This window comes from Plecotus auritus, assembly GCF_963455305.1.
Source record: "Plecotus auritus genome assembly, chromosome: 11".
Classification (NCBI taxonomy): Eukaryota; Metazoa; Chordata; class Mammalia; order Chiroptera; family Vespertilionidae; genus Plecotus; species Plecotus auritus.
This window is the reverse complement of record NC_137777.1, coordinates 37,766,075-37,789,195: the sequence shown is the minus strand read 5'-3', so window position 1 is coordinate 37,789,195 and position 23,121 is coordinate 37,766,075. Positions and strand designations below refer to the sequence as shown.

Here is a 23,121-nt window from a genome sequence, read left to right as displayed (position 1 = left end):
CATTTCCCCCTGTTCCCCCTCCTCCAGCCCCTTGATTTATCTATTATGAAATACTAGAGGCCCGGTGCCTGAAATTCGTGCACAGGGGAGTGTGTCCCTCAGCCCAGCCTGCACCCTCTCCAATATGGGACCCCTCGAGGGATGTCCAACTGCCCATTTAGGCCTGATCCCGGTAGGCAGTCGGATATCCCTCTCACAATCCAGGACTGCTGGCTCCCAACTGCTCGCCTGCCTACCTTCCTGATTGCCCCTAACCGCTTCTGCCTGCCAGCCTGATCACCCCCTAACCACTCCCCTGCCAGCCTGATTGATGCCTAACTGCTCCCCTGCCAGCCTGTTTGCCCCCAACTGCCCTCCCCTGCAGGCCTGGTCACCCCTAACTGCCCTCCCCTGCAGGCCTGGTCACTCCTAACTGCCCTCCCCTGCAGGCCTGATCCCCCACAACTGCCCTTCCCTGCAGGCCTGGTCACCCCCAACTTCCCTCCTCTGCCAGCCTGGTCATCCCTAACTGCCCTCCCCTGCAGTCTTGATTGCCCCCAACTGCCCTCCCCTGCTGGACATCTTGTGGCGGCCATCTTTGGTCCACATGGGGGCAGTCATCTTGTGTGTTGGAGTGATGGTCAATTTGCATATTACTCTTTTATTAGATAGGATGAATTCCCTTGCCTTTTTAGGTTATCTTTATAACTTTATATACTTGTCTCTATTTATTGAGCCACCAATTTTACACATCTCTTAACTCTCCAGTATGTAAAATTAGGAAATTAGCATTTCCACATTTTCTAATATCCTTTATTTTCCCATTCTATTTTCTAACTTTTATTTTTTATTTTTAAAGGTTTCGTTGTGTTTTTTTTTTTGTTTTTTTTTAATTTTTAGAGAAAGTAAGAGAGAGAGAGGAGAAACATTGATTGGTTGCCTCTTGCACGCACCCTGACCGAGAATTGAAAGAAACTGCCACCTTGTGCTGTATGGGAGGAAGCTCCAACCAATTGAGCCATACCAGCCAGGGCTCTACTTCCTAACTTTTATTAGCTATACTATTACTTTTACATCATCAAGGTTTATGGTGTTCAAAATATGTTCTGTAGCTGTAATTGCTTTAAAAGTAATCTATAGTTTGCCTAAATTGATAAACAGCTGAGGTGACCCCAAATGTCAAAGGAGAGGGTTTTTTTTTTTTCTTTCTGAGACAACAACTAGAAGTTGGAGCTTTCCCAAGGCAGATATTTAAATTTGTTTTAAAGATTCCTCAGGTGGTCAAGTGGAGGATATATTAGATTGGACAAGATGAGGATGAGAGACTTGCTGTAACTAGGTCAGAGATAAGAGCCTGTGGGAATGGAGAGGAGAGGGTAATAGAGAGAGCAAAAAGGTCAACCTAGACTCTCAGATTTTGACTTGAAAGGCTGGATGGTGGTGCTACTGATTTGGGATAGGATCCAGGAGTAGTTAAAGATTGGAGGGTAGGAAGTGAGTTTGATTTTGGGACATGTTGTATATGGCATGTTTAGTGTTTCCAGATAAAGAAAGATGAAGCTCAGGAGATGGACTGGGATTAGAAGTAAAGATTTGTGAATCATCGGATATGACAACTCACAGAGTGGCTGAGATTGCCTAGGAAGAGTGTAGAGAAGAAAACTAAAAATGCAATATTGGGGAATGCCAACATGTAAGGAGCAGGCTTGCAAAGTGGTTTGAGGGGTGGAAATCATGGAGGTTAATGTTACAGAAAACAAAGAATGAAGGTTTTAAATAAAAGGGAGTGATGAAGTCAAATGCTATAGAAAGGTCAGGTAAAATGAAAATTGATTTCTTTCTTCAATGTCCAGCGGATTTAACAGGGTTTGGTGCCTTTTGCAGCCATGATTTCAATGGCATGGTGATAGCAAGAGGACAGAAGACTAGGTAGTGAAGTTAAGACAGCTTTGAAGAAGTTTGACTGAAAGAGAAGAGAGAAGATAGCAGATACAGGGTTATGGATGGGAGGGATAGATGGATGAAAGGATAAATATATTTATATCAATAGTTTCAACCCTACTGGAGCCAATATCCCTTTTTATAATAATACTAGGGGCCCAGTGCACGAATTCATGCACCTTGAAAGGAACTGTGGGATGCAAGGCTGCAGTGGGCACAGGGGTGGGTCTCGGCCCATCCTCTGCTTCTTCTCTTAAATTCTAAAGATTAGAATTTAAGAGAAGAAGCACACACATTCATATCTTGGTGGATGTCACATTTCCCACAAATGAATGATAATCTTGCTTTAAGGATTTTGTGGTATGCCCCTCCTACCACGCCTCCCCCCCCCCCCAGCCCCGTCCCCTGTCTGCCCGCAGCCCCACTCCTGCCACCGCCGCTGCCGCCACTCCCACATGCTGATGGAGCCGGCCCCACTCGCACCCACTGACTGTGCGGAGCAATTGGGGCCGGTGCTATCAGTGGGTGTGAGTGGGGCCATCGCCGGCGGGTGTGAGAGGCGGATGCCGGCCGGATCACACCTCAGGGCTTCTCCACCTCCCCTTGCTCTTGAGGGGCGATGGGGGCTGGCAGCCGCTGCAAGCAGTCACTGCTCACATCCACTGACGATTGGGGCTGGCGCTGGGCACTGGCAGCGGGTGGGAACACCCGGTGGACTGCGGCACGCGGAAGCAAAGAATTTTCAGTAACCACCACAGACTCGCCCTGATGACAGTGACCGGTGCCCTGCCTTGGTCTGGCACCCCGGCTCACCTGCTCCACCATCCTGCCACGGCTGATGCCCACCATGTTCCGTGAGCGCCCCCTGGTTGTCAGCACATGTCATAGCGACCAGTTGTTCGGTCGTTCCACAGTTCGGTCTATTTGCAAATTAGTCTTTTATTATATAGGATATTCTACTCCCTGTGTCCTATTAAAATGAAATTCATTGATAACTTATACATTATTTAAAAAATAAAGTTAGTATTCTACCTATATTATGTAGGAGAAACAGAAGAGATAATAAAATTACTCTCAGGTACAAGTAATCCAGCCAACAAATATATAGAATTACTATGGACTCAATAGCTACAAATACAGACAGATAGCAGTGGGCTGTAATTAGTGTCTTAAAACCTTGAGCTGTGTTACCTTGTGATGTGATTTTCTAAAATGCGAAAACAAATCTTAATCTTCCCCTGGTTAACATAGTCGTTGCATGTTTGGAAATAGTGTATTTCAAAACAGTACAACACTTCCCCCCACCCCCCAACACTTATGCACTTGTGATTATATGTAAAAAGGAATGGTTCCAGGCTTAAATATATACTCAGGGTTTTCACTTACCTTACTATCTGGTTGAACATTGAATGAAACTCCAGGGAATTCTGCCTTGTGCAGAACTGTCTCAAATATTGCCAGAGTCTTATGTTCCTAGAACCAACACACTGAATGCCAGTACATGGCCTTCAATGACCACTAGATCCCCTAAAATTTCCCAAATTCACTGTTCCCTTTGGGAATGCCTGGACATATGAGGCCAGAAGAGGAGAGGTTGAAAAAAAAGGCAAGATAGATGCCCTGGCTGGGTGGTTCAGTTAGTTGGATCATCATCCTGTACACCAAAAGGTTGAGGGTTCGATTCCCAGTTGGGACACAGGAGGCAGCTGATCACTCACATTTATGTTTCTCTCTCTCCCTCTCTAAAATCAATAAAAAATATCCCCAGGTGAAGATTAAAAAAAAAAAGGCAAGATCGATTCTTGTCCCTGCCAAAGTGGAAAGTGATAAAATTGGGAGGTAGAAAGATTAGAATTTAAGAGAAGAAGCACACACATTCATATCTTGGTGGATGTCACATTTCCCACAAATGAATGATAATCTTGCTTTAAGGATTTTGTGGTATGCTGGTAAATTATTTCTTTATTAATGGCCTGAGTATTCTCTCTCCTAACTTGGGAGTTCCTATCTTGCATTTTGAACCCGGTTAGTATGCTCATTTGCTGTAAAAAAAAAAGGGGGGGGGGTGTAGGGGGTTACAGTTTAAACACTATGAAAGATCACTTTTTGAAGAGAAAGCTCTACTTTTATTATTATAAGCCAAAAATGTTGTACATTTCTGAGATGCATTTGTTTCCTATTGCTGCTGTAACAAATTACCACAAATTGAGTGACTAAAACAATACAAATTTATTAACCTAATCTTCTGGAGGTCAAAAGTACAAAAGGATCTCCTTGGGCTAAAATGTTTTAAAACTAAAGATGTCATCAGGGCTGTGTTCCTTTCTGGAGGCTCTAGAGGAGAATTTACTTCCCTCGTCCACTCTTTTTTATTTGTTTTTTAAAATTTTGTATTGATTTCAGAGAGGAAGGGAGAGGGAGATAGAAACATCAATGATGAGACAGAATCATTGTTTGACTGCTTCCTGCACTTGCCCCTACTGGGGACCGAGCCTGCAACCTGGGCCCTTGCCTGGAATCGAACCTGGGACCCTTTAGTCCAGAGGCCGATGCTCTATCCACTGAGCCAAACCAGTTATGGCCCCTCTTCCACTCTTAAGGACCCCTGCGATTACATGGGTCCACCTGGATAATCCAAACTAAATCCTTAATCCAAGTCAAAATTCTTAATCACATCTGTGAAATCCCACTTGCCATTAAGGTTATATAGTCACAGGTTCTGGGGATTAGGATGTGGTCATCTTTGGGAAGCATTATTCTATCTGCCACAGAAGGGTAGAGGCAAGGAATATTTGGTTGATACAGGGACACTTTGAAACACTTTTTTTCCTCTTACAGTGTTCTTGAGGTTCAACCACTCTTATTTTTACCTTTTAAGCAAAACTAAGAATTCTATAGTTGATTACTTTAGACAGTATGATTCTTATTTACATAATTTTCATCAGTTTAAAATAGTACCCAAAGGTAGAGATTAGCAAAATATATTGGTGGCGTGACAGAGAAGTTAGAGCAGACATTTGTGTATCCAATATATAGTTCTAAACTTGATTTTTGTTTTCAGATTGAATACATAATATATGATCGCATCATTTCTGCCAAAGGATTATTTAACGGTAGAGGCCCAGTGCATGAATTTGTGCATGTTGAAAGGAACTGTGGGCTATGAGTCTGCAGTAGGCACAGGGATGGGTCTCAGCCCATCCTCTGTGCCCCTGCCCAGCCCCTCCCGCTGCGGCTCCTGGTCCCTTATCTGCTGGGAGCTCCACTCCAGCTGCCGCCGCTCCCATGCGCTGATGGCACGACCCACACTCGCACCCGCTGATGGCGTGGAGCAATTGGGGCCGGCGCCAGCAGTGGGTGCAAGTGGTGGCTGCTGTTCCTATTGTTCCTCAGGAGCGGAGTGAGGTGGAGAAGCCCTCAGGGGCGATTGGAGCCAGCAGCTGCCGCTCGCACCCGCTGACAGCACCAAGTGATCGGGGCCAGTGCTGGGCGTCGGCAGTGGGTGTGAGCGGTGGCTCCGGTACTGGCAGCGGGTGCGAGCAGGGCTGGCACCAGCAGCAGGTGCAAGTGCCGGGCAGGACCATGGTGTGCAGGAGCAAAGAATTTTCAATAACCACCAGAGGTTTGCCCTGATGACAGCAACTGGCACCCCGCCTTGGTCTGGTGCCCCCGCTCACCTGCTCCACTATCCTGCCTCGGCCAACGCCTGCCATGTTCCATGCATGCCCCCTGGTGGTCAGTGCACATCATAGCAACCAGTTTTTCGCTTGTTCTGCCTTTCGGTCTATTTGCATATTAGCATTTTATTATATAGGACTAGAGGCCCAGCGCATGAAATCATGCACGGGAAGGATCCCTAGGCCTAGCCTGTGATCAGGGCCATCTTCCGCCCACTTGCCAGTCCCCAGTCCCACCTCACCACCTCTACCCACCCAGGTTCCCCATTGGCCTGGTGATTGATCTGAGCCTGTAGGCCGGGGGGAGAGACCAAGAGGTCGGCGTTCCGCCCGCTCGCAAGTCCCCAGTCCCATTGGCCGGGGGCAGGGACCGAGAGGTGGTCAATGCATCTCATAGCAACTGGTCGATGGGTTGTTACACTGTTATGGTCACTGGCCTTTTATTATATAGGATTATTGATGTTGGGCAAATTTTATATACCATATGGTGCCATTTCCTTATAGGGTTTTCAGCAATTTTTAGAGTTTAGCCTTAACTCATTTTTTAAAAATTAAAAATAACATAAACATGAACTTATACTTTTATAATCAAAGTCAAATATAACAGCCCTGGCCGGTTTGGCTCAGTGGATAGAGCATCAGCCTGCGGACTGAAAGGTCCCAGGTTCGATTCCGGTCAAGGGCATGTAACTTGGTTGCGGGCACATCCCCAGTGGGAGGTGTGCAGGAGGCAGCTGGTCGATGTTTCTCTCTCATCGATGTTTCTGACTATCTATCACTCTTCCTTCCTCTCTGTAAAAAATCAATAAAATATATTTAAAAAAAAAAAAGTCAAATATAACAAACGTACATAGGGTAACCCTGGCTGGATAGTTCAGTTGGTTCGAGTGTCGTTTTGATTTGCCAAGGTTGAGTGTTCAATACCTGGTCAGAGCACATACAACCATCACCCAATGAATGCATAAATAAGTGGAACAACATATCAATCTTTCTTTCTCTCTCCCCTTTCCCTCTTCATCCCTCTCTAAAAATCAATAAATAATAATTTTTAAGAGGTACATAGATTAAAAAGTTAAAGCCTATCCTGCCCCTATCTCATGCTTTTTACAAGTTGTGAATATTATTTAAGAGGAATGCATGCAAAGCACCCAGAAGAGCCTAGTAATGTAATAGTCATTTGATGACATTGCCTTAGTATTATACTGTTCTTTCTTGCTGATGAGCCATTTAAACTAGTTCAAAGTGGGAATGCTTCCAAATTGGAATTCTAATGGAATACACTACTATAAGCATTCAAGCTTACATTGAATTACATTTTTAAGATAAAATATCTGTCAAAGGTTATGCCCATATTTATGGCTTTTGCTCAGTACTGCTTTCCAAAAGGATTATACCAGTTATTATTCAAACCTTGTTGGCAGAATTTAGAAACATTTTGCTCCCTTTAGTAGTCATAAAATATTTCAAATCCATTTTGCATCCTTGTGAGCATAAATATTTATGTACTTGTTTATTATTTGCCCTTTTCATTCATTCTAGTTATGTATTTATTGAGCATCTGGTGTCTCACTATTCTAGGGACTGGGGTCTAACAATTACTAGAAGAGACAAAAATCTATGTATGGGAATGCTTGATACAGCTCTATTAAAAGTATAGTCTCACCTGGCCTGTGTGGCTCAGTGGTTGAGCATTGACCTATGAATCAGGAGATCACAGTTCAATTCCCAGTCAGGGCACATGCCTGGGGCATGCAGGAGGCAGCCAATCATTGGTTCTCTCTTATCATTGATGTTCTATCTCTCTCTCCTCTCCCTTCCTCTCTGAAATCAATAAATATATATTAACAAAAAAAAGTATAGTCTGTTAGGAACCATATTAAACTAGAATAAGCTTTTCCAACTAACATAAGCAAACCCTGAGAGTATTTGGCCTTTGCAGGAAGTTATGAAGAAGTAGGTCCAGCCATGTGAAGGATGAGCAAGGTGCAACTTCCTGCTCATTTATTTACTAACTAGGCGCCTGGTGCAAGAAATTCGTGCACTTGGCGGGGGGGGGGGGGGGGGGGGGGGGGGTCCCTCAGCCTGGCCTGTGCCCTCTCACAGTGCAGAAGCCCGCAATGGATCGCCCCAAAGAGGTAGGCCCTGCCCACCCATCTGGGGCTCCTCAATGGATTGCCCCAAAGAGGTAGGCTGGAGCTGGGGGTCCCGCCTCCACAGCTGGCGCGGGGCTGCAGGAACCCCTGGGGGAAACTGCGAGGCCAGCAGCCGGGACCTGCCCCCGCGGTGCACGTGGGGCAGCGGGAATCCCGGTGGGAGCTGCGCTGAGCTGAGCTGCTGCTGGGCCCTACCTCTGCTGTGCACGCAGCCATCTTGTGATGGTGTGAGGGCATCACAGCGTGACAGCGTGAGGACCACCTAGGCTTTTATTAGTAAGATAATAAATTTAAAGATTTGGAGGTAGAAAGTAAATTAGTACATAATTTTAAAATCAGTTTTATAATTAAAAGCATGAATATGTTCACCCTGGAGCAGAAAAAAAAGTCACGAGTTAAAAAAAATAGTTTTCAAAGAGATTTCCAACACTTGTCTCCAAACCCCTTGGTATTCAGTCCCCTAAACTTCAGTGGAAAAACTTAAGAGGCATGAATATACTATTCAAAACAACTCTCTGGGGTTGAAGAGTAAAATATCCCTTTAAATGTTTTCAGTTTTTGGTGATTATAAATGAAGCCATTATAAACATTTGCGTTGTATTCGCTTAGCATCTTCAACTTCACTAACACTTGTATAGTGTTTTTTCCCCATTCTAAGAGCTCTGTAGTAGTATCTCATTGTGGTTTTTATTTGCATTTCTCTAATGACCAATGATGTGGAGCATCTTTTCATGTGGCTTATTTGTATATCTTTTCTGGTGAAGTGTCTGTTCTAATGTTTCCCCCCTTTAAAAATTATTTTTCTTATCATTAGTGAGCCTTGAGAGTTCTTTATATATTCTGAATAAAACCTCTTTATTAAATGTTTTGCTAAAAGACCCCAACTCCCAGGTTTGTATTTGAATATGTGTATTCAAACAACTGTGAACTATTTTAAATCCACACTTTTAACAAGTGATTTACATTAATTCACAATCTTTCTGAGGAATTGTGTTTTTCTCTACCTCTAAAATGAGGGTGATTTAGTTTACTGTCAAAATCTAAAATACCTGCCTTCAAGCTCTAAAAAGGTATTCTATATAAGACGGACTTAGCCTAAAATGTAGCAGAAATTCTGCTTCCTGTTAGGATATTAAATAAGCAGAGAAATAAATGACCCAGGAGTAAATAAGAAAACACTGTCTTCAAATGACATTTCTTTCTAAATTAGATTAAACAAAAACTGAACCAGCAACACAATAAGGAATGATTTAAAAGCTATTTACCTTCCTTCCCAGAAGCCATACATTGAGAAAAAGGAACTATAAAAAGGCAGATGTTTTAAATTTTGAAAGCAGTGCATGCAAACTCCTCTTAATCCACATTTTGCACCTGCATCTCTGATTTGCAAAAAGTGATGCGTAAAATTTCAAAATAGCAAAATGTACGTCTGTTGACAATTTTGACGTGTGGTTTAGTGCTCTCTGCAGTAGAGCATGTTACCTAGCAAATCTGGACCCTTTACCACTTCTAATGGTCACTGTAGTTAATCTGCTTTAATGCTACTCGAATTGAGCAGTTAGCAGTTACTAGTTTGAAACCTTTAAAGTCGCTGTAACTGCTAAGAGTTCTTTAGGTGCAGTTCCCCCTCCTCCCGCCTCTGCCGAGAAGGAAGGTCACCTCCTACAGCGGACCGCCGTGCTCGTTCATCTGGGCGAAATTCCCAGCCCGCTCTTTTCTCCCAGCACCATTCGCCTGGGTCAGGGCTCCTTCCCCTCGCACATCAGTTGTTTCCCACACTTCAAAAACCTGCCGCAGACCTGGGTTATTTCCCTGCTCTGTCCCAAGCACGCCTCAGCTAAAAACTTTGTTTCACCTGTCACACTCCTGCTCATTCTTGATACTCACTTTTCTGCCACAGACTGTTGGCTACTCCAGTAGTTAGGACGTCTGGGCAAACATAGCTCATATTTTTGCTTACACAGTAACGGCCGCCCAAAAGTGATGGTTAGATTCGTCTCAAGTCCAAAGACCGCGCCTCCTAACTAGTGGGGCGGGATACACCGAGGAGGGAGGAGCTGTGGCCCAGAGAAGGCAGCAGGGACGTCCCCCGCCGAGCCAGCCCAGTTCCCCAGGAACACCATCCGCGAACCCCGGGAAACGTGGGCTCTGGTCGCCGCTTCCAGACCCAACTCTCGGAGAGTGCGGGAACTCCTCTTCCCGGCAGGCCCCGCGCGGCCCTCGGCGTCCCGCCTCCTCGCGGTGCGGCGCCCGGCGCGCTCCCGGGTCTGTCACAGCAGCACCGCGAGCCCCGCCCGCCCGCGGCCCCCGCCCCCCCCGCTGGCTCCCGGCTCCTTCCCGACTCCCGCGAGTTCCAGGCCCGGCTTCCAGCGCCCCGCCCCCGCCCACCCTCGCGCGCGCTCTCCGCGCCCCGCCCCTGTCCTCGCGTGCGCCCGCCCCAGCCAATGAGGTGCGGGGCCGCGTGCGCAGATTCAAACGGCGGCTCTGGAGGGAGGCTGGGCGCGAGATTCGGCGGAGGGGACAAAACCCTGCAGGAGGCTGCGAGCCTTGCAGAGCTGCTCGCTGCGGGGAGCGGGCGGGGGTCGGCGCCCGAGGCGAGGAGGCTGAGAGGCGGCGGGAGGGGCCGGCAGAGGGCGGGAGCGCGCTTGCTGACATGTTGGGGGCATCCCTGACTGGGCTGGGCCGGGGGTAGGAGCGGCGCTGCAGACCGGGGGCGGGTGTCTGTCCGCCCCTCCGTCCTGCCCCGCCGGGGACGTGCGTTCCGCGCTAGGTGGTCTGGGAGAGGGAGCCGGGGAATCGGCGGGAGGGTCGGGGAAAAGAAGCATTCGCCTGAGGCTGGAGGAGGCTGTCCTGCGTCCCCGCCCAGCCCGCGCCTATGCGGTACTCGAAGGATGGCGAAGAGGTCGCGCAGGTGGGTGACATCCCTTTCGCCCAGGTCTGTCGTCACAGTCTCGCCCCAGATTCTCTCTCCTTTCCCGCTGCTTCCCCACCAGGCCCTCCCCGGCCGGGGCAGAGGTTTCCCTTCCCGCTGCTCCACAGCCGCCTGGGCCCGGCTGGCCCCAGCACAGCTGTGACGTGTGCAGAGTTGGGGACCAGTGTGTTTCAGAACCAGAAAGTGGGTAACAGATGCCCAGGTTCCTCCTTGGAGTTGGTTCTCCCCATAATCTCTCACAACCACTTATTGGTGTAGAGTTTCTTGCCAGGTAAGTTGCTTCGGGGAATACGCTACGCAGAGAAAAGTGGCAGTGTTCTGCCAGGATGCCTTGAAAATGGTGTTCAGAGGCACTTTTTCTCTGAATCACTGCCAATTAAAATAGGAACTCAGTGGTAAACCTGGGCGGAGACCCCTCTGCCATCCTTGTTACCTGAAAGGCTGGGAAAATCTGCTGAATAGTTGAGAGAGGACCTTTAGGATGTTTTTTTGTAATTACCATACTCATGTTCTCATTCTATGTATATATATTTAATACTTCCTATTAAATATATATACATAGAGATAGATGTCACACTAATACTACCAGCAGCTTGATCTTAAAATAAAACAATGTGTTTGATTCACTTAATATTTTGAGTGTCCATGTTTGGCTCTGACCGTATCTAAGTTTGCACAGAGGTAAGGCACATTTTTTAAAAAACTTGCTAGGATGAATTTATGTATCTGATTTATTTATATATAGTAGCTACTCCTAAGTTGTGTGTAGTAATCACTTAGAAGACAAAAAAAACTAGGTTGTCTTTTCATTGTGATATTAATAAACCTGAAAAGATATTTGGCACTATTTCCGAATGGCTTTATTTCTAAATCCACAACCTCAAAGTCTTAACTAGTGATGTATTTCTTAAGTTGAAATTTAGTATCAGGATTCATTCAGTGTAGATTTCTGTTATAAATTGGTAATGATACACATAATATTTGTTGCTATATTCATTTGTTAGGCACCTGCTGTATGTAAGATGTTTTTGCAAAATGCAGCATAAAATATAAGTCATTGTTATATATAGCGTATTAGTTTGTAGCAACTATGTGTAGGTCAAACTTTTGAGGTGGAACAAATGTATACACACACATATAAACCCACATTTCTAGAACAGGGTTTTCAAACTTGGCACTATTGATAATACATCAGATAATTCTTTGGGTGGTGGGGGGCTGACCTGGCTTTGTAGGATGTTTAGCAACATCCCTGGCCTAAAAACAGTAGGTACCAGTAACACCCACTTCCTCCAGCCCTGAAAAATCAAAGATCTCTAGACATTACCAAATGCCTATTGGGGGGCAAAATCACCCAGGGGAGAATCACTGCTCTGGAATGTCAAGGACCCAATTAACCTCTTAAATTTCAGAAAAGATAGATATTAAAAGTTCCTGTAATTATAATTACTGAGGTACTGGTTTAGGCCCTTTCTTTTGAATATAAAACAATTTTAAACTAAAATAAAAATAAATTAAGTGTCAAATGCTATAATGTGTGGCATTACTTATCAGTACTGATGTTGATTTTATTCAAAATAGTTTCTTGGCTAATGCTGTCACCAGCATTTAGTTATGGTTAGACATGGATGCTTGAATATCAGAACCCTGCCTTCTCCAATTGGTTTTCTGTTTGCTTCATACTTTGTGTATGCTTCATAATAAAGGACTAAGAAAGAAGAAATGTTTTAATGATTAATTTGCCTGTATAAGTTTTCTTTCATTGACAATACTGTGAACTTTGAGATCTAAACATTAATTGTACTGTTGGCTTTTATTCCTTGTTTGCTGTATAAATTAATTGAAATGTATATTATAGAATGATTTAAGGAGTCATAAGTCTGGAGTAATTAAATATAGTGGAGTGAAGTTGCACACCCTATGGGAGTATTCAGGTAGAGGATGTGAGAAATTATCGTCTCTGGATAGTGTATTTTCTTAGGGTCTTCACACTTCAATGTTTAGTATTCTAAATCATATTTCTTGCATATGGAAATGTGACTTATTTATTTTAGAAGGTAATAGACTATGAAATGTTTTGAAGGGGAATAATTAATCATTGGGCAATGTCTAATGTCTTTTGACTAAATATCTTAATATTAAATATGAACCTATTTTATAATTGAAAGAGAAAGGAAATAATTTAGTCACTTTACGGTCTCCACTAGACAACCATTTTAAGTATTTCAGTGAAAAGTATACTTTGCTGTATAAAAATTTTGCATAAGACTATATATAGACATAAATCCTGTAATACATTTTTTCTGTATGATCTTGAAAAAAAAGTAAAACGCTGTTACCTCAGGTGTGAAACAGCTGAAGGATGTTGGCTCTATTTGATCTTTAAAATAGCTATATCTATATATACATAAAAGAAAAGGCTCATTTATTGCTGTGACTTCAAATAGTTTTAGATCCTACTGGGGGTTTTAATGACAATTTGTAGGCAATACTGAAGTTGGTATATCTGTTATTAACATGTTTTTGATTTTGAACATATTTATGTATTAAGTAATTAATTTTAGTTTTTAAAGCCAGGTCTACCCTTAAGTATAAACTTTTAAAAATGTCATTTAGAAGCCAAAAGGCCTGTTTACACTTGAGATGACCTGTGATTACACGAAACTGAAAGGATAAAAGCCAGCTCTTGAATTGGAAGATGTTTCCAGTTGGGTACACGTGTGTGTAGGAAGTGATTTTTACTATGTTGTCTCCATCAAAATGGGTGTTATGGGTGAAAGAATACTGAAATATGAAAAACGATTTTAAAAATCAGTTTTGTCATTAGCAATGTTTTTTTTTGGGGGGGGGAAAGCAAATAAACTCTGTATCCCAGTTGTTTATTTGTTATTATAAGGGATTTGAATCTTATGGTCTGTAAGGTAACTTCTAATTTAATATATATCCTATTTTGAACCCTTTTGTAATAATCTTTTCTCATTTAAAAATATATACCCACTAATAGAATAAAATAGAAATACCCTCACATTGTTTTTGTTTATGAATAGTTAGGATAGCTCTCTTAAGTATTTACTTCACTATTGCTACTAATAATGGTCAAATAAAGTCAAATTTGTCTACTATAGTGATGCTAGTTAGCAGTCACGATTTTGGGGGAAAAATATTCATGTATGTAGTACATCATATTTACCACTGGGTGGCCTGATTTCACTACATTAAATTAACCTGGTAAATTTTCATACTTGGAATTCAATTGGACTTTTAAAAATACACTGTTATTCTGTCAAAACAGTTTAATAAAGATGTATTTTATTACAGAAAATTTTGTAAAACTACTGATATTTCTCCAATTTCAAACCAGTAGTTCGTTTTCAAATAAAAATAAATTTTTAAAAATTCTCAAATTTTTTCTTTGGCAGCCTCATTTTATTCTCTTTAGGTGGTATAATTGGTGGCCTAAAAAATTGAACTTCTCTGGGATTCATACTTGTCAAGTATGAATAATAGTTTGTGTATTATTTCATAAATGACTGTCACATCATATTAGCTTACACCCCAATGTGAAATTACTGTTGACCATCTTCCTTGCTTAATGAGTCATAGTATTTTTTTTGTATGTGTGTGCTTCATTTTGCTGTTTCATAATTACCCTAATCACTTTGTTCATTCATAATCAACAAAACCCTTTCCATTTGAATATAATACTCAGATAATGTATTAACAGTTACGGCATAAATTTTTTCTTTAACTCAAACACTAAAACTGTCAGAATGATTTTGGAAACCAAGGCCTGGATGAAAATTGTGAGACCAAATTCCTTTTCTATTTTTGCTTTGTGATGGCAGAAATAATTTCACCTATTTTTTTTTTTGCTGTCTTATAGATTAGTCATCCCAGGCTATAAATGGTTTATTTATCTACACAGTAGGAAGTTGAAAATATTTAGTACATCTTACCAGCATTGATTGCTATGATACAGAAATGTTAAAAGATGTTATAAAAATCAGAAAAGTAGAGCAGAGTAGTAAGCAATGGAACTTTTTTTCATTGTTAAATGGTGAAATTGGAATATTGGTGAGGTTTCTTGTGGGGTTCTATCCTTTCCCTTTATTTTTGGCAATCTGTTGGCATTGTCAGCCATCTTTCTGTTGTGATATTAATAAGTTTCTAGGATCTTTTTCTGTCATACTAATTATTTAAAAGTTACATAATCTTTTCAACAGTAATTTAAATAATACAGAAATAACTTAATGCTAAAACTAAGAAGTAGCTAGGGAAGTCCCACTGGTAGGGAGATGACTCTAAGAATTCTACTTTAATGCTCTCACACACTCACCCACTCAAAAACCCAGCTTCCTGAACACTGAATGAGCTATACAACTTGGCCTGAAAACTGATGACCATGCTGATGCAAAACAGAGAATGAAACCCCGTGTAGAAATAGAAATTTCTCACAGACCACGTATGTGATTAAAAATAAGGGAGAATTTGAAAGTTAAAAGTGAACAAGTTTTCAGGAAAATTACTTTTTGGACTCAAGTTAATATTTTGGACTCATACCCTTAACTTAAAATATTTTGATAAGAACCTTAAGGTGGATTTCATACATATTAGATAGGATGTAGATGTGACTGAAGATTTATATGGGCAACTCCCCAAGTTGAAAGTTGTTTTGAGTTATAAATAACCTAATTTTTAAAGCAGTTTCAAAATGCTGTTGTGGCAGCTGTTGGAATCTGAGGGAGGAAAGACGAGGGAAACCCGTGAAAGGCACAACCGAGGGCTGTTTGGGATGGCAGGACGTGGTAATGTTGCTGGGGACAGTTCTAGGAAAGGTTTGGCAACATTAGTAGACACCCCAAAGAAACCCTTCTGTACTGAAAAAATATATATATATTTTTAAATATATATTTTATTGATTTTTTACAGAGAGGAGAGGGAGAGAGCGTTAGAAATATCGATGAGAGAGAAACATCTATCAGCTGCCTCCTGCACGCCCCCTGCTGGTGATGTGCCCGCAACCAAGGTACATGCCCTTGACCGGGAATCGAATCCAGGACCCTTCAGTCCACAGGCTGACGCTCTATCCACTGAGCCACACCAGTGAGGGCGAATAAATATTTTTTTAATGTTTGTTTTAGCAGGTTCTGTTTTTTATGTTCTACGACTTGGAGGTAAATTTGGATTTTGGGAGTCCTTTTTAACAAATGGGAATGCCCTTCACCTCCTAGGCAGGGGTGGGCAAACTTTTTGACTCGAGGGCCACAATGGGTTCTTAAACTGGACCGGAGGGCCGGAACAAAAGCATGGATGGAGTGTTTGTGTGAACTAATATAAATTCAAAGTAAAGGAGCGGAGGGGAGAGCAAGAGAACCCTCCGCTCTTTCGGCTCCGCGGGCCAGATAGAAGAGCCAAACGGGCCGGATCTGGCCCGCGGGCCGTAGTTTGCCCACGGCTGTCCTAGGGGTATTTTCATTTGTTAAAAAAAAAGTTTTCTTCATATCCACTTGTGAGGTAATTTTAGAATCCAGAGACTTGGAAGAGGTGAAAGAGTAAGGAAGCTCATTCATTAATTTTACACATACATATTTGAATGGCAGGTACTGTATTTGGTGCTTTGAGATGAACATATTAGATGTGAGTACATACAATTTGGATAGAAAACTTCAGTATGGTGTTTTATCTGATCAGTAGCCATTTTAGAAATTTATGAAGTAATTGGATCCTGAGCCATCTCCAATTTAACAATTTGTAATCTTTGCTAATCAGGTGATATTTCTGATAGCTGAAGATGGCTGCAAATAGCAGGGAAATGAGAAGTTCCTACAGAGGATTTGTAGACAGTATGTATTAAATCCAGGCTGTTATTTTTTAGTTTTATAAAATTGAAACTATGTAATATTAGGAATTACTTACATGCTCTTACTAAGTTCTATTAATAAGGTTAAACAAATCATCAAGATTTTGCTATTTGAAATCAGAATGAATTTTTGTAAAGTTGAATCTAGTAAAACAAAATAACTTTGAATATTGTTAGACATTCAGTCTATGCACATAATAATAATATTGAGCCACCTCTCTGTGCCAGATGCTGTATAAGGTATTTCCATGTTTTTCATTCTTAAAACAGCACTATAATGTAGGTGGTATTGTCTTCATTTTACAAACAGGTAAACTAAAGCTCTCAGAGGCTAATATAGTATATATTCATGGATACAAAGTGAGTAGTTAAGTTAGAACTAGAACCTTGCTGTGATTTAAAAATGTACTTGAAGTTTGTCTTTGGTATGAACCGCTTTTTGGTATTTTCTTACCTATTTTTCCAATCCTATATAGTAAAAGGCTAATATGCAAATTGACCAAATGGCAGAATGACCGGTCGCTATGACGCGCACTTACCACCAGGGGGCAGACACTCAATGCAGGAGCTGCCCCCTGGTGGTCAGTGCACCTCAACAGGGGGAGCGCCGCTCAGTCAGAAGCCAGGCTCACAGCTGGTGAGTGTAGCAGCAGTGGCGGGAACCTCTTCAGCCTCCGCGGCAGCGCTAAGAATGTCTGACTGATGGCTTAGGCCCACTCCCTGAAGGCTCCTGGACTGTGAGAGGGTGTAGGCCAGGCTGAAGGACCACCCCCTGCAGTGTATGAATTTCGTGCACCAGGCCTCTAGTATGGTATATTTAGTAGTTAGGTAGTGAGTTTTGGAGTTCAGTCATGCTATATTTGGTGTAACTGTGGGCAAGAAGTTACTTTTCTAAATTTCCTATTCTGTAAAATGAGAATAACAAGAATAATAATCCCCTTTTAGAGTTGTGGGGTTTTAGGAGAGAAATTTTAGATTGCCACAATGTCTGATACTTAGGAAGTTTAAATAAATATTGGTTTATGTTATTTTCAGATGCTGATGACTTTAGTGCCCTGGCTACTCAAAATTCTCTAATTCAGTTTATCAATTCAGGTGCCCTCTTTTTCTGGGGCTTCTTGCTCTCATGGCTTTAATTGTTCTCTGTATGCTGGTGATGGCCAAAACTGTGTGTCTACCCTAGACTTCTTACTTGAGCAGAATATCCATGTGCCCAGTTGCCTTCAAGATCTGCTCTGCACAGTAGTAGAACTACTAGCAACATGTGGCTATTGAGCTCTTGAAATGTGGCTAGTCTGAATTGCAATGTGCTGTCACTATAAAATGCACACCTGATTTTGAAGGCTTTAATAAGAAAAAAAGTAATGCAAAACATTTTATGATTATATTGATTACATGTTGAAATGATAATTTTAAAAATATATTGGGTAAATAACAGTTATTAAAATTAATTTCACCTGTTTATATTTTTAAAAATGTGACTGCTAGGAAATTACATATGTGGTTTGCATTACATTTCTTTGTACAGTGCTGATATATATATTTGAATATATATACTTGCTGTTACCTATCTATATAAACCCCTAATATGCAAATTGACCGAATGGTGGAACAACCTGCAGAACAACTGTTTGGCAGGGGGCTGGGCCTGCGAGTGGGCAGTGCCAGGCTAGCCAAGGTGGGTGCCAGCGGGCAGAGGGAGGTGACCAGTGGCGGTGGCAGGTGGCGCCAGGCCATCCAAGGTGGGTGCCAGCGCGGGGCCCCCTCAACTGCCCCACCAGTCACCCCACAGATCGGCCCTCATTGCACGAATTTTGTGCACTGGGCCTCTAGTATATATATACTTCTATATTTCTCATATAGTTCTTAAGTGCCTTGAAATCAGCTAGTCCAGAACTTATTACTCTCCCCATTCCCTTCTTCCTCTCAAAGTTCAGCTTTCCTTTTCTATTCCTTATCTCAGTGAATAGTTCTATTTATGCTCCCAAAGCCAGAAGTTTTGGAGTCATCCTTGATTTCTCCTTTTCCCATGTCTCCCATATCTAGTAGTTGTAAAATCTTTGTTTCTACCTGTTAAATATCTGTTTCATGTACTTTTTTCCATGACCATTGTCATTACTTTAGTCAGTTTGTTCTTTAATGGTTTCTTGATTTTTGTCACATTTAGATCTCAATATATAAAAAATAGAATTCTACCCTATTATAGTACTATTATGGTTTCATTTAAAAAATGTAAAGTATTTGCTTCATCTGAATTTTTTATTTTAAAGTAGGACTTGATCTTTATTTTTTTTTAATAGCTACCCAGTGTCTTACCATTTATTAAAAAGTCCATCTTTACCCTACTAATTTAATATGTTGCTGTTATAATTTACCAAATTCCCAAAGGGGTTTTGTTTTTTTCTGAATGTTCTATTCTGTTGCAGTGATCTGTGTATCTGTTTATGTGCCATTGCCATTCTGTTTTATTTATTGTTTCCCTACAGTATATTGGGAGAATGGACATCTAGAATACCGTTTTCCTGTCCAAGAATGTGATCTGGATGTTTTTCCATTAGTTCAAGTCTTTTGTGTCTCACAATAGTGTTTTCTTATATACTATACTTTGCTCTTGTACATTCAAGTTATTTCTACATATTTTAACTTTTGTTGTATTACTAATGGATTATTTCTTCCATTGTGTTAGCTGGCTCTGTGTTGTATTTTACCATTACCATGGTCAGGCCCTCATAATAATTTACTATAAAAGATTACTAATTGATCTTCCTTTCTTCATTTCTCCACATTTCTGATAGTGATTTATCTTTCACTTCTTAAATTTCTTTAACTTTTTAGGATAAAGGTCAAATGAAGAATAAAGGTCAAATCCCTTGGGATGACATAAAGGTTACCACTTGGACCCTGGTGGCATATCCACCCTTATCTCTGGTTTTAAGAACTATAGCTCCTCTCCAGTGTTTGTCTCTCAAGTTTTTTTTTAATACTTTGAATAATCTTATTGGATATATGCCTTTTAGTCTGAGTAGCTTCTTTAGTCATACCTGTTCAATGACTGAATTTACAAATTTAAATAAAATTTTTCATTTCACAATTGTGTTTTTACAAGTGAGGATGAGGATGATGACCTTCAGTATGCTGATCATGATTATGAAGTACCCCAACAAAAAGGATTAAAGAAACTCTGGAACAGAGTAAAATGGACAAGAGATGAGGTAATTATCTGATAAAGTTTACTAATTTTATACCTGTATTTATTAATACTGTTATAGATATGAAAACTATTTTAAAATAAAACATGAGAAAAGTTATCCATCAACTAATTTGCACATTATTTTTCTTCAACCAGAGACATGAATAGTGGATTGATGTTGAGACAGAAACAGTAGAGTAAATGGGAAAACTTATAGTGGATTTAGTCCTAAAAGTGGCCACCAGATATGACATGAAACAATCAGAGAATTATCTGTATTAAGGGATAGAGGAATAGGGCGGGGGAAAGCTTTCTAAAGTTCATACCTATTTTAATAGGATGATAAGTTAAAGAAGTTGGTTGAACAACATGGAACTGATGATTGGACTCTAATTGCTAGTCATCTTCAGGTAAGTGAAACATTTTATTTCTATATATAATGGATGATTTGGGCAATTGAGTTAAATTTGCTGTTTTAAAAATGTGCCTATATTATTTTAGATTCAGGTTTTCTTCCTAAAAACATTTCTTATTCTGGTCCTCCTATAGTTGCCAATAGTTTTGAAAGTCTGATTTTCTAGTAATTAGTTTATCCACAGGGCCTAAAAAGATTACTAATCTAAAACAAAAATGACACTAAGTTTGGGTAGAGCTTTATAAATATTAGCTGATAAGTATTAAAACATTTTGAGAGAAGTTAAATATATTGAAATACTTGATAACTAATAAAAATCAGAGAAGTCTGTTGAAAAGTTTGTCATAAAATGCTTACATTTTAAAATATTGACCGATTTTTAAAAATTATACTTACTGTTTACCATACTGCTATTTACCTACTGTTTATTAGCATATAATTTTATAATTTACTAAGTATTTTTACGTATACTTTTATTTGTTCCTCACTACACTGTTGGTAGTGAGGCAAAATATTTTAATTTCTGTATTTACTACTTTGGGTTTCAGAAACCATGTTACCTATGTTCTTTTTATATTGTTATGACTCCTTTAATATATATATGATTTTCAGAGAGGAAGGGATAGGGAGAGAGAGATAGAAACATCAATGATGAGAGAGAATCATTGATTGGCTGCCTCCTGCACACCCCCGACCCCCACCCGGGGATGGAGCCCACAACCCAGGCATGTGCCCTGACTGGGAATCAAACCGTGACCTTCTGATTCATAAGTTGACACTCAACCACTGAGCCACACTGGCTGGGCAATCACTCCTTTTAATATAACCTGAAAATGGAAACCAAATAATGGAAAGAACATTAAGTTTTTTAGTTGGTCTAAATTTTGTTCAAATGTCAACTCTATTAGCTTAGAAAAATTTTTCTTTGATCTTCAGTTATAGAGATAATATAATATGTAAATAATAGTACTGGTTTTGTAGTATTTTTGTGAGAATTAGAAATAACATAGAATGTTTGGCATAGTTCCAGACATTTAGCTTCCATGTTCAATAAATGGAAGCTAAATCAGAAAAGTTATTTACATTAGTTTTATCAGTTTAACTTCAATGGTATAACAGCAAATGAAGTGAACAGAGAATGCTACAAGAACATACAGGAACAACCTGATTATTTTATTTTAAAGAAAGTGATAGCCTTTCTTTAAAAAAGAAAGTGGATCGGCATTGATGTATAGAAGCCAAAAATGAAGCGCAATTTGCATAAAAATAATTTGAAGTGCAGTAGGCGCAAAGACAGAGCTATTGGTAAACAAAGTATTGTTATCTATTGCTTTATATAGTTCTAAATTATCTATAATTGTATAGATTAACTAATGTCTTTGTAACCCAAATTACTAATGAAAAATTATTATCATCATCATCATAATACATAGGAGTTACTAAGTCATGAATTGACTAAAATAAGGTTTCATTTATTATTAATCATTTTTGGAGTTTGAGATATTTCTACATAAGGTTTTCTTATCCTGGTAAATTCATTTTTCTTTTAAGCTTCAACACTTAAATCATTTAACTGGTACATAATACACATTTCCCATGTAGATATGTTTAGCATTTTCTTGTCAACTTGTGTGTGGGGGTCATCATTTATAAACATCCTTCTTCAGGGTACCATGCAGTAGTCTAGCAATGCCTTTAGGGTTTTTTAATTGTGTAGAGTTATGTACTGCTGTAACTATATGAATCCAGGCTGCTGTGCTGTTTGAGTTCTTTTATCTGCTTTACCTCCTTTTATTTCTCAACCTTACATACATTCCTTATGGGCAGTATTTGTATTATAGCTTTGCTGCTTGCTGTTTTATAAGGCACAGTGTAGAGACAAATACTTTAATTTTAAGTATATATTGTTTTTGTTTGTAGTCTAAGCCCTGCCACTACTTTAATTAAAAAATAATTGGGACACAGGCATGTAAAAGAAATATTACATATTTAAGAATGCTGTTAAATACATTATTCTTGAAGACTTTGTTTTAAAGGTTGCGAGACATAAGTTTGGGCTGACTAGTTTTCTGGAAGAAAGTTGTCCAATAACAAAATCATCTAAATTTTTTCAGAATCGTTCAGATTTTCAGTGCCAGCATCGATGGCAGAAAGTTTTAAATCCAGAATTGATAAAGGGTCCCTGGACTAAAGAAGAAGATCAGAGGGTAATATGTTCATGTTCTTTTTTTTTTTTTTCCCTCCCGCTGTATAGATGGATTAGCTTTTTTTCTTCCTAGTACATTGTTTTGACACATAAAGTCTATATTTAAATCACTTTGGTTTTGTTCTCTGGGTGCTGCTTGCATAAGAATTGTAAGTTGTGTCTTTTTTTTGTTATTGTGTTAATCCTCACCTGAGGATATTTTTTCCATGGATTTTTAGAGAGAGTGGGCGCGGAGGGGTGGAGGAAGGGAGGAAAGAGGAGAGAAAAAGAGAGAGATAGCGATGTGAGAGAGACACATTGATTGGTTGCCTCCTGCATGTGCCCCGACTGGACCAGGGCTTGAACCTGCAACCAGGTATGTGCCCTTGACCAGAATGTAGTTTTTAATGAATTGAGTCAAAGTATAGTATTTTCTTTCAGAGAGTTTGCTTTGTGGAAGTAAAATATACTATCATCTTAGCACCTTGTTTAGAGCTTAGGTTAGTAACATTTAGGGTATAGTTTCTTTTGAAAATTGAGTTAACATTTTTAAAACAATTTTATCTTATTTGATAGCATTATATATAATTTAATATACATTCTCAGTTTTCTCTTCTGACCTATAAAAAGTCACTAAATAAGATAGATATCAAAGCATCATGTTTCCAAAGGGTTGAATGATTTAAAACCAAGATAATTCTCTGTATTATAAAAGAGAAGAATGGGAGAGTTTCTGTCCTCCACTTGGAATTACTCTTTAGCTCATGTCCTTTATGGCATAAAAATTGT

At 40.3% G+C, this 23,121-nt stretch overlaps 1 protein-coding gene across 1 annotated transcript in view; it reads left to right on the top strand.

The window, feature by feature from the left end:
* The first annotated feature begins 10,218 nt into the window (after window positions 1-10,218).
* Window positions 10,219-23,121, top strand: part of MYBL1 (MYB proto-oncogene like 1) — a 34,146-nt gene continuing 21,243 nt past the window's right edge. Inside the window, exons 1-4 of the mRNA XM_080646408.1 lie at window positions 10,219-10,661; window positions 19,649-19,754; window positions 20,071-20,142; window positions 22,262-22,354. Of these exons, the coding sequence (XP_080502534.1) occupies window positions 10,642-10,661; window positions 19,649-19,754; window positions 20,071-20,142; window positions 22,262-22,354 (291 nt within the window). The 5' untranslated portion in view covers window positions 10,219-10,641. The remainder of the gene's footprint in view (window positions 10,662-19,648; window positions 19,755-20,070; window positions 20,143-22,261; window positions 22,355-23,121) is intronic.